Source organism: Silene latifolia, chromosome X (assembly GCF_048544455.1).
Source record: "Silene latifolia isolate original U9 population chromosome X, ASM4854445v1, whole genome shotgun sequence".
Lineage (NCBI taxonomy): Eukaryota > Viridiplantae > Streptophyta > Magnoliopsida > Caryophyllales > Caryophyllaceae > Silene > Silene latifolia.
This window is the reverse complement of record NC_133537.1, coordinates 60,194,768-60,207,527: the sequence shown is the minus strand read 5'-3', so window position 1 is coordinate 60,207,527 and position 12,760 is coordinate 60,194,768. Positions and strand designations below refer to the sequence as shown.

Genomic DNA, 12,760 nt, shown 5'->3' with positions numbered 1-12,760 from the left:
TAAAAAGCTCATTTTGGTCGAGAAACCTACATCTATTTCGGCAGCATTTGGAGTTTGAAAACATGTTTGATTTGAAGACGGTTTTCGAAAAAAAAAATGGTTTGACAAAACAATTTGAAATTTTCGAAAAAAGCATGGAGGACGATCACATAGCACATAAGCATTCGCATATTAATCGTGCATGAACCTAGACTCTTCTAAGTCTCGGTCACTCCTCTAATTGGGTCTATGTCAATGATCCACCTTATCAAAGAAAGTCAAGCCTCCCATAAGCAGAAGTGTGCAACATGGTAAGAGCAAGTACTTAAAGATCTCGGCGGTACCATCTTGATTCTTAAATCGGCATAGTTGACGTCACCTCCTAACCATTGAAATCGACCCAATGGGTGAGGTGGTCCTCCTAAAGTCTCAAATGGGTAATGTATGTATGCAAAACGAATCATAGTGTTAGTCCTATTCACCATCATTTTCCTTTTCAAGTTACAACTCGCCAGCGGAGTCGCCAAAATGTGGATGTGGGGATTTCATGTATCCACGAGATTGAAAATCGTTTGGAGTCGCCACCAAATTGAAGGAAATTTGGGAACCATTTTTGAAAATGAGATTTGAGTTCGTTGTTGAAAGTACGTGACGGGAAGTTCATTAATAAAACACCCACCCCCGCCCGTTGCAATAACGACCTCTACTTGGGACTATGATGGCTAATTGGACAAGACTACGGTTGTTGTATGAGAGTGCAAAACACCATTTTAAACCTATCTTGTGATCTTGGTTTCTAATCGTTTAATGAATTTAATCTACTTTGTCCAGTGATTTAGCATGTGAGATTGATTTGAGCTATGCTAACAGGCATTCACAAACATGGCTTAGATGGGAGTGGGGGAGCCATTGGGGAGCTAAGCTATTTCAACCCAGACGATTCTTGTCGACTCAATTTGCAAACAATTGAATTAAAGATACAACTTGATATAAATACAATTGCTAAACATGATACTTGACACACGATTTAATTAGATAAATACTTAGGCCTCGAAATTTGTGCCATATGGCCAGGCCATGGCTCACATGGACTTCATCCTTGGCCTCATCATCATTTTGTGCTCTCAATTCGATTTAATTAGTTAAATACTTCAATTTAACCAACTAAAACAAATGTTTTATAAAATCATTTTGACTCAAAATAAAGGACTAACTAGACCCATATTTAAAGTACAAATTACATTGCTTAAAATGATAACGAAATAATTACAACGATTAAATAACAATAACAATTGAAATAAAACCGCAATAAATAAATAAAACAAAACTAACCGAACCAAAGTGGCGCAAAGGCCGAGATAAAAAGGGCACGGAGGCCGAGGCATCACACGGCCAAAACGGGTGGTCAAAATTGACTATTCTAATCATCGAGTGTCATGAATCGGACGCTAAGCATGCGAAATTCAACTAGCGAGAAATCGTCATAAGAAGAGATGAATTCATTAAATTCTTTAAAGAAAATCATTTAAATCTTATGTCGGGTTTTGTATGACCTATGAATGTCTAATTCATTTAACATGCATTCTACATATTAACTTGGCCAAGTTACGATTTAACAATGATAACGATACAAATAAACATACATGCATCATAAATTAAATAAATCAAATCTAACATGTGAATACGATCTAATTACTTCGTAATTAAAATTAGGCAAATGCACATCATGTAAAAATGAATTAAGCTAACTAAAATTTCATTTTAATTAATTTAGAACATGTTATCGTCATACAATTGCAAACTATTTCATATATGATATCAAACATGATAATTATTCTAACTAAACATGTTATAGTCATAAATTGAAAGACTAAGCATGGGATTAACAAATCCTAAACAACAATTAAACCATTATTAGCATCATAATTATGAAACATATTAACTAACATGAGACGATAATTAAAACACGATAAAAAAAAACAAAAAGGGCCTTAGGCCGCGGCATACACGAGAAAAAGGAAGGAATTGAGACGGGATTTTGTGCACCCTCAACTTACATGTAGACTTGGACACAACTCGGGATCCCATATACAAGTGTTTCTTATAAGGCGCGTCTTTGACGATTGTAAAACAAATATCGAAACAATTCAACAAAATCAATTTCGAAAAACAAATGCAATTTCTCGTGTAAAAAGCACTTTGTGCAGCGGTTTTTAAATGAAGATTGTGACTTCGTTGCTTACTCAAATTTAAATCCAAAAGATATTATCGAATCCTTAAACTCCAAAGATTTGAGTTTTAACAAAAAACCAGACCAAAAACGAATGTAAAATGACTCAAAACGGACGAGAACAGGAGCTGTCCAGAACGCGAGAGAATACGAATAAGAGAGCAAATCGATGCTCTAATGTTCGTCTAATGTTTTGTGTGAACTTTGTGCTTTGTTTCTGGGTATGAGAGGAGTTTAGGGGTGCTTTGTAACGTGAGAAAGGAGGGAAATTTCTAGGGTTTCGAGTGCTCTCAAAACCGTGTCCTTTCGTCCCTTTTTTTGGTGTGTATGTGTGTGTTTATATAGGAAACGGGATTAGGGTGCTAGGGTTAGGTTATTTGGCTGCTTAGGAGTTGGCTTATGGAAGGGGTAAGAGACTTTGGTCGAAATATGGAAGGTGGAAGAGATAATGTTGGTTTTGAAAAGAAATGTGGAAGGAGATTATGTTCGGTTTTTGGAGAGATTTCGTGAGTTGTTTGGATGGGGTAAATATCTTCTCTTACTTGGGGAATAAGTAAGAGAAATGAGGGAAGGGAATGGTCTTGGATGGGGGTCGAAATTGGGACGGGTTGCCTCCTGTTTTGACGCGGCAAAACAGGGTACGGGTTGGGGGAAGGGGTTGCGGGTTTGGTGCGGGTTTTGGTGTGGGTTTGGGTTAGGATAGATGTTGGGTTAGTGGGCTAGGTGGTGGTGTGGTCTAGGCTGGGTTAGGTGGTGGTTTGGGTGTCGGGTTTGGGCTCGAAAAACAGGGGAAGGGGTGTTGTAGGTGGGTTGTTTGGGTGTCGGGTTTGGGGAAGAAAAAGGAGGGGGATGGGTAGTGGTATGGGGAATCGAACCCGGGACTATGGGGAAGGGTTTGCACCAAAGCTAAATCTCAAAACTCGTGCTCAAAACCGTTCAAAAATCGAGCTTAAAACCGTCTCAAAAACCTCGTTTAAACCGCTTGAAAAATCTAACTTTTCAAATTAAATAAAGCGATAAAACACGAAACCGTCACACATTTCATTTCAAATAAATTCAAAATAAAAACATTGAAGAATAATTTATTTTTCAAATAAATTATAAAAGCTTTAAATTTTAAATAAACTCGAAAATATTTAAACGATAAAATAAATTTTATTTATTTCGAAATAATTTAAATTTCATTTAAATTATAAAACCGACAAATAACGCTTGTCCCGCATCACAAAACGAAATCCGCTAACGAGCGATGTAAGTAAACACGTGTCCTATCATCATCGGGTGTTTTGTCGGGATTTCTGTAAATTTCAATGTCAACGGATACGGGTATCTACACTCATCTTCCCCAATTTGGTTTGTAGACCTCCTCATCCTCAAGGTAAGTCTATCCCCAAATTTAACCTAGTTTAATGCCAAGCAATTACAAACACATAAATGGAAAACCCAGAAATTAGGTTAACAATCAATTATAAAACATTACAAATCAATTTGACACTACTAGGATAACTCGCGATAGTGACAAAAAATCTGACAGAAAAAAGAGCCGTCAGATAACACGGGAAACTGACGGAATTCTGACGGAATTACTGTCAGTAAGGTGTCCTGACAATTCATCCGTCAGAAACCGTCGATAAAATTGGCGCGTTGACAAAGTCAATGGCCCTAAAAGGTTGTAGACACCTCGTTTCGGCACCTCCCGCTAACCACCCAGTGATGATTGGGCCGCATGACTGATTATGCGGAGCGATTTATGACATTTCGTAAGTTCATCGGCATGAGATAGCCAAACAGTCGAGTCAATCTCATGATCGTCATCTACGTACCGATACAGTCGTTTTGATAGTAATTAGAGTTCATTTGGAGTCCGGGTCAAAAACTGCTTCCATTTTTTAAAACCGTCTAAAACCCTAGTCGGAATATTCTGTAATTGTCCGGAGTAATATTCCTAAATTTAATCTATTATCACGGAAATATCTACCTTGCGGAATAAGGAAGCCTACATCTTCCCTAATTCCTAAAATCAACCGCGGAAATCTTTCTTGTTGAGGAGGAAACTGCCCAAGAGAAAATGCAGCAGGTACTGCGCCTCTTGGAAAGGTCGCAGTTCATGCTGCGCCTCTTCCTGGGCTGCTTTTTCTCCAGTTTTCAGATTTCCTCCGGATTTCTTTCATATTTCTACCCTTTTCATAATTCCTCCGTGTGATTATTATAAATAGAGGCCTCCGCCTCACATATTTTTCTCACGAGTGTCCGCCCTTCTATTCTCCCTTTTCATTCTAAGACCGCGCTCTTGATTTTCGACGCCTACGTGCTTGATTAATCGACCACGTAAGCTCAGATCATTCTGAGTACCAGTCACATTTTCATGACCGACCAATTTGACCACTGCACTTTAATCAACTTTTTCTAGATCCTCTTTAGACGGCACTTTCATATAACATCGAGTTGAGCAATCACTAATACGACAACTTAGTTAATCTCGCTTCGTCAAAAATGTAAGTCTGAGGGTGTAAATCCCAATTTATTTATTGTATTTTATTTTGTATCAATTAATGTACGAGTTTACGTCATAAATATACTTAAAACCACTTTCAAAAATCATGTTTTAAAACCCTTTTGACGGAACAGCAGAGAGACACCGTCGATAAGAAACGCAACAGCTGTTGCGCCTTCTGGAACAGTCTCAACACTTGTTGTGCCAATTCGAGAGGCTACTTAGCCACTGTTGCTCTTCTTCTTCTTCTTCTTCCTCGTGTTTCTTCATTGTTTTATTCGAAGGTTTTTCTTTCATTTATTCCTTATTCCTTTCAGGTTTTCATTCTTTCACATTTAGAAATTTGTTTTATAAAATAGTTTTCAAATTTTTTCTGACTTAAATCCATTATAATTCTATATTTGCGGGTTTTCGTCATTAAATTCGAACCCGGATTTAAGAGGCTCGATTTGTTCATATCAAGTACCTTGAATTTGTCTTTGATATATGATTTTAATTCTGCTCTATCTTTTAATTTCCGTCTCTAATTTGAAATTTGTATATAAACCCGTTTCCGACAACGCATAATAACTAACTTGTAATACTTCGTTTCGATTCATTTTTGTCTCTTTATGACGGTTCCCGATGCATATAATCTTACTAAATCACCTTTACTCAAGTCGTATATCAATAATCAATAATAATCAACTAACCAACGATAACAATTAATGAGTCTAACTTTCACAGTCAGAACCCAACTCAAGAACAGTCGCATGAACTGATGCGCCTCTTCTAAGGGACGCAGCAGAAGCTGCGCCTATTCCGAGGTGGTTTCTACCTCTGAACTCGTCTTGTTTTGGCGTAGGATTTTTATTTAGGTTTTTACCGGCTATAGTCCTTATTATAACCGCTAATTCAACATATTTTCATATTCCTTCTAATTCTTTTTCTTTTATTTTCTTTTCAAATCCCTTTTTCGATCATACTTGTGACGTAAATTCAATTATCCATTGTAATTCAATTGTAATTTATTTCTTGTAATTCATTTATTGCAATTCATTCATTATGTATGATTTACCTATTTGGCAATTCACATGTAATCAATCTAATTCCCACTTCGACCTTCAATTGATTGCTAAATTGTTTGTTCGCCAATTTAGTCTAATCTCACATGCTAGGTTTAAAACATTGATGTTGCATTGCATGCATACAACTGATGATATATCGAATATAAACAACTTCCCTGATCATTAATAGAGGCCGCTATCGAGGCGGGCGGGATTAGGTGTTCGAATAAATGCGCTTCCTAATACGTACCCTCACCCCTTACTCAAGATCTCTGTGAACATCCGTGTTCATTGGCATCACGAGAGTCATTCTAGACATAGAATGCTAAGGGTAACTGATTTCTTAGTGTTCATGTCACTACTTTGTATCTTGACATGACACGAGGTATTCGAACGGTTCCAATTTTCCATTAAAATTGGTGGCGACTCCACAAATGCAGGCTTGTCAAACCTTTCACCGGTTTCAATGCCTTTCAAATCGGTAATGGCCCATGACGTGCTTCGGCGTCGCGCCGGAGTTCTGCGGGAGAAGTGCCGCCGCCTCAAAACCAATGCGCGGATACGCGCGGCGCGAGTGGCTGTGTCCAGAGTTTGGCGACTCCGCCGAGGATGATACACTTAGACTAAGTCTAGTGTTCCCTAGGGTGAAACTTGAACAAGGTTAGGGAATAGTTTATATGAGACAGTTGGCAGTTTTCATTACTCGATCTTCTTAGGTCATTTAGCCAGCCTTCTTAGGCTTAACTCAACCCATTCGCCCAATCGTCCCGTCTGGACGGTGCAAATTCCTATTTACATCTAAAGATGGATAACGATTGACGTCAACCATACCACGATTCTTACTCATGTTTGTATCAAGAGCTTTCACTACTCATGCGAATGGACTATGAATCGACCCGACTCTTGTTTGGCACGATCCCCTCCACAGACCATGGTATGAGGGCTTGGTATGGCAACCCACCCTTTTAACCAAAACCTTCTAAAAGCGCTCAGCATACCGTTATAGTGCTCATGTTTATGTTTATAACTTGTATGTTATCACCTTTCATAAACAAAACTCTGACGAAATTTTCAAAAACATCTTTCTTCAAAATACAAAAATGCAAATCTTTCAAATGGCCTAAAAAGCTCAAAATCAACAAAATCAAGTCGAAAACTCTGTCAAAATATCAAAAATGTCTCAACCATTTCAAAAAAAAAAAAATCAAAAAAAAAAATTTAAACTTCAAAGTCAACACTCCTACGACAACACAATGATTGTTTAGGACAACATTTCAAAATCAACTTTCTTCCAACTCACGTGACACACACGTGTCTTTTCTTATTCTCTTTTTTTAGTCAATCCACGAGTCTTGTCTGAGTAAGTGTGCAAAATAGTCAAATGTGTCTTGATTCGTCATCGGTTCCTATATTCAGCCAAAGATGGTCAGAACAAATGAAAGCGCATCAAGCATCCATGATCCCGAAGGAAATGGTAATAGTCAAATCCTGGCCACGCTACTCTGTCTTCAGCGTAGTCAAGACGTCGCCTATGCTTGCCTCCCAATGATCGAAAATCGCATAGTGGCTGTAAAAGCAAAGCTCTCTCCTACGGAGGAACCTATTCTCAACAATGACGACGCTCCACCATTCATAAATGATTCTTCCCCAATCCTCACCGAAGCTGAAAAGCGTCTCCAATATTTAGAAGAGAAATTGATGTACCTCAAAGGGGATGACATTTACATGGAAAATAGCCGAAAGTATGAAGCAGTAAATGCCCAACTACCAACCAACTTCAACATGACTGACATCCCAAAATTCAAGGGGCACGAAAACCCTCTAAACCACGTTCGTGCTTTCAACGATTACATGTCTATCAAAGGCATCAAGCCAGAGATGTTCTTAAGGATCTTTCCTTCATCTTTCGACACTATTCACAAACAGTGGTTCTACTCTCTAGACCACAAGAAGATCTCTACGTGGGACGATGCTGCCATCAAATTCACTAAGCAATACGCAGATAACGCCGAAATTCATGTCAACATGCGCACCTTAGAGGTTCTTACCCAAAATGAAAAGGAAGGGTTTACCGACTTCCTAAGTAGGTGGAGGAAGACTAGCACCCAACTTGTTTAGCGTCCAGACTAGACCACTCTTGTGGAAAAGTTCGTGGACAATCTAAGGCCTATATATGCAAATCATTTGCTGTACCAAAACATCATGTCTTTCAAAGACTTAACAGTATTAGGTACGAGAATCGAAGACGATATTCGCAAAGGGCTCTTGTCCAAAACCGTAGGACACGGATATCAACGCTCAACATCAACTGGAAGTCATTCCTATGGATTCACTTGCAAGACCGACGATGTCAACCTTGTCGAGCCATCCAAGAAAAATATTACACCAAGGAAGTTCACCGACATCGCTGACACATACACGAATGCAATGAAGAGGTTGATCAAGCAAGGAAGAATCCAACCAATAGGACCTACACCTGACCCATAAAAGAAGACCAAATTCTTGGACGATAATGCTTATTGGGAGTATCACAGTGGCAAAGGACATGACATAGAAAACTGTTACAGGCTAAAGCATGCTCTCCAAGACATGATTGAATATGGACGTTTGCCTATCCCTCCCGCAAGTAAGCCTAACAATACAAAGAATCCTCTTGGAATTCTAATGATCTCAGATGAGGAATCCACCTTGGATTACTCACACCTTATCTCTCCAGTCGAAGATGAGATCAATATGGTCGACTATGGAGAAGCCTACTCCACCATTGCACCAACTATTGCAGATTTTGTCACATGGGCAAGAAATGAGGTCGCTGAACTAGAAGATGTCGTGTCATCTTTGCGAACGTCAAAACTCTCAACACCAAGAGCCACGCAAATGGCCATTACCCTATCCTGTGAGTCTATAATGCAAGAAGTCATCACGGTAGTTGATTATTTGGTTCAACAGATTATCCATCTGGAATCCGAAATCCTATACCTCAAAGAGCTCAATACTATCAATGGCGTTTGGGACGAAGATGATGAAGATGTCTACCTCAAAGAACATCCCTTGGTCAAAACTTTGGAAAATCTTGACATAGATCACGTAACTTGATCTGGTCGCCTATATCAAAATGTCCCTCCAGTGCAAACAAATAATTCAGCTATAAATGGGAATGTCATATCTCTAATAGAAAACAAAGAAGACTCAGTTACTGACCACTTGATGAAGTAACTACAGAAGACGAAGGATGATCTTTCAGTCTGGCAACTAGTTGTTAGCTCATTTCCATATCGCCAAGCTTTGCTACAAGCATTGGCAAAACTCAACGTAGCACACGATTCTACTTCAGATGATGTTGTCAACCTAGTCCTCCAGGACTCAATCAAACTAAGTAACCCAGTTACTTTCTCAGATGAAGATTTGCCGTCTTTTGGTGTCACTCATAATCTAGCTTTATACATTACGGTCACATGTCTCAAAAATAATGTACCCATAACACTAGTGGATAATGGTTCCGCAGTCAACGTCATACCACTAAAGACAGATTACAAGCTAGGCATGAAGGGGTCGGACTGGACTCCAACTAATCAAGGTGTTCACACATACGATGGGACATGACGCAAAGTGATAGGTCTCATCAATCTTACTATAGCCACTGGACCAATCAAAAGAAAGATCAACTTCCAAATAGTAGACATTGAGGCATCCTTTAACATACTTCTAGGAAGACCATGGATTCACGCTTCTAAAGCTATGACATCCACGCTTCATCAAAAGATCAAAATCCCTCTAGATGGTTGAATAGTGACGATCACTTCGTCACCTATCAAAGCAGTCATCGAAAAGATGTCCAACAATCAGGTCGTGTCGGATCCAGTACACGAATTGCGAGGATTTCAAATCATCAACCTTGTGGAAAGTGAATTGGCACCTCTATACTTCAACCCCTACTCCAACTTAGGGGCCAACCACATACTCAAATCCAAGAGATACTTCCCAGGAATGCCACGAAACCCTATCCGGAATAACGCCTTCCCACCATTCAAAGAATGCCATTCCCAGAAGATACCACTAGGTTTAGGATACAAGCCTACCGTATCCGAAGCCGTCTAAATGCTTACTCAAGTCCACGATCGCAAAAATCGAGAAATACAAATGCGACCATATCACTTTACGCTGAATGGATACTTCGTCAAGGAAGTAGACCATGAATCTTTTCACGGATTTCCCAAACCTTGATGTTCAAAGGCAACAAACTAGCTGGAATCGAAGTGTTCCATGATTGCTATTCCATTCCCCAGGAAACGGTTCCTACCGTCAGAAATCGTCAGACACCTTATCTCGACGGGCAAGCCGTCAGCCTTTTATTCGAAGAAGATCGATTCGTTAAGGCAGCCCAGGACGAGATTATTACCATGATACTTCGGGATGACCATTTCAATACCGCAACACTCATCACAGATGCGAACCCAGCCGATCAGCAGAAAGGATGGAGAAGGTCAATCAAATGGACCAACAATCAAGGAAGGCTCTTTAAGCTCACAACTGAAGAAGGATAAATGTTCAAAGGGGAACCAGAAGACGACGAGTTCGAATCTGAGTCAGAGTCAGAGTTAGAAACTGAGTCTAAGTCTAGGGAAGTCATTAGAGAGTCTCTTCCTGTTGTCACTCCCCATCCCCTTGTTTCTCCTAGCTTAGCATCGTCTAGTAACAATAGTTCGGAGAATGCCCCAACAACTGTCTCTTTACCGCCACTGACTACAGGACAAATGGCTTCTTTGTTTCAGCTATTTTCAAACATTAATATGAAGAAATCCGATTCTGCTTACTCTTCGTGTTACCTTGATTGCAATTCTGTTTATAAAGATATTGAGGATAATCCTGACCTAGACTCAATCGAACTACCTCCCTACATAATTAAAGAAATACTAGAGGAGGGTAAAGGGGCACCCGTTATGGAGAATACTGAACCTATCAACGTAGGGACAGATGTAGAACCCCAAGAACTTAGGATAGGGACGACCCTGGACCTAAATAAAAGAGCTCACTTCATCGACATTCTTCACGAATTCAAAGACGTCTTCCCTTGGTCCTACAAGGACATGCCAGGGATAGACAGGGATATTGCAGAACATCGAATCCCAATCAAATCAGGTTTCAAACCCGTAAAACAGAAGCTTCGTCGAATGAGAACATAATGGGCTCTAAAGATCAATGAGGAAGTGGACAAAAAATTCAAAGCCGGGTTCATCAAAGTTTACGAGTACTCAGACTGGGTGGCTAATATAGTCCCCGTACCCAAAAAGGGTGGGCGAATCCGAGTTTGTGTTGATTTCAGGGACCTAAACAAGGCCAGTCCGAAAGACGATTTTCAACTCCCACACATCGATATATTGGTAGATAATACAACGGATCACGCACTCCTCTCTTATATGGACGGATATGCGGGGTATAACCAAATCAAAATGGCTGAAGAATATATGAATAAAACAGCGTTCGTCACTCAATGGGGTACTTACTGCTACACTGTTATGCCCTTCGGATTAATCAATGCTGGAGCAATGTATTAACGCACCGCGACTACCCTGTAACATGACATGATGCACAAAGACGTAGAAGTATATGTCGATGACATGATTGTTAAGTCCAAACATAGGCAAGGTCACATCGCCAACCTTCGCAAGTTCTTTCTCAGATTGCCCAAGTACAACATACGGCTTAATCCTTAGAAATGTTCATTTGGAGTCACTTCCGGCAAGCTACTGGGGTATGTAGTCAGTCAAAGAGGTATAGATATTGATCCATTCAAGATCAAGGCTCTGATCGAGATGCCACAACCACAGACAGAAAAGGAAGTTCGGGGTTTCCTGGGCAAAGTACAATATAGTCGTTTTATTTCAAAGCTCACTATGATTTGGGAGCATATATTCAAGAAGCTCAAGAAAACAGACCACACCATGTGGGACGACGATTGTCAAAAGCCATTTAACATAATCAAGAAAATATTGGCTAAACCGCCAATTCTAATGCCACCAAAAAAAGATCAACCCTTATCTCTGTATCTTACAGTCACAGAGACAACCATGGGGGCTATGCTCGCGCAAGTCATCGGGAAGGAAGAAAGAGCTATCTACTACCTTAGTAAGAAGTTCTTGGAATATGAGACTAAGTATACACCACTTGAGAAGACATGCCTCGCTCTTGTGTGGGCAACCAAAAAGCTACGCCATTATATGCTTAGCCATTCCGTCAAGGTGTATTCGAAGATGGATCCTGTCAAATACATTTTTGAGAAGCCTGTCTTAAATGGGCGTCTAGGAAGGTGGACTTTGATGCTCTCAGATTTCGATCTCAAATACCTACCTCTGAAGGTCATCAAAGGACGAGCGGTAGCCGAATTCTTCGCAGACAATCTCATCCATGACACCCAAGTAATAGATAAATGGTCATTTCCAGATGAAGACAATTTGCACACCGATGCAGAATCGTGGGATCTCTATTTTGATGGGGATTCCAATCTAAGAGGACACGGTATAAGAGTGTTGATCATTTCTCCTAAAGGCGAGCATACACCAATTTCTTTCAAAATCGACTTCGAGGTAACTAATAAGGCGGCAGAATATGAGGCCTGCCTCATCGGTCTACAAGCAGCAGTTGGTTTAGGCATCAAGAGACTTCGAGTCTACGGCGACTCATCTTTAATCATCAATCAGATCATTGGGTCTTGGAAAATACGAAGTGAAAGTCTTGCGCCATATTAAGCCAAGATAGATCTAGTGGCTCAATTCTTTGACCAAGTCATTTACTTACATCTACCTCGAGAGGAAAATCAGTTTGCAGACGCTCTTGCGAAACTTGCATTCTTGATCAACATGCTTGATAGCATGATAGAGATGCCGTTATGTATTGAATGACGGTCTGAACCAGTCTATGTGCATTTTCTCATCGATGAAAACGAAAATCAAGAGGATTCTTGGTATCAAGCCATTCTGAACTACAAGCTCAACGACATATACCCACCCGATA

The 12,760-nt window shown here is 39.9% G+C and overlaps 1 protein-coding gene across 1 annotated transcript; it reads left to right on the top strand.

Moving 5' to 3' along the window:
- The first annotated feature begins 12,000 nt into the window (after positions 1-12,000).
- Positions 12,001-12,495, top strand: LOC141617437 (uncharacterized). Its single transcript, XM_074434635.1, has one exon. The coding sequence runs from the start codon at positions 12,001-12,003 to the stop codon at positions 12,493-12,495; it is 495 nt and encodes a 164-aa protein (XP_074290736.1).
- The last annotated feature ends 265 nt before the right edge of the window (positions 12,496-12,760 follow it).

Coding starts and splice junctions, on each gene's coding strand:
- LOC141617437 (XM_074434635.1), top strand. CDS start 12,001: ATGGATCCTGTCAAATACATTTTTGAGAAGCCTGTCTTAAATGGGCGT.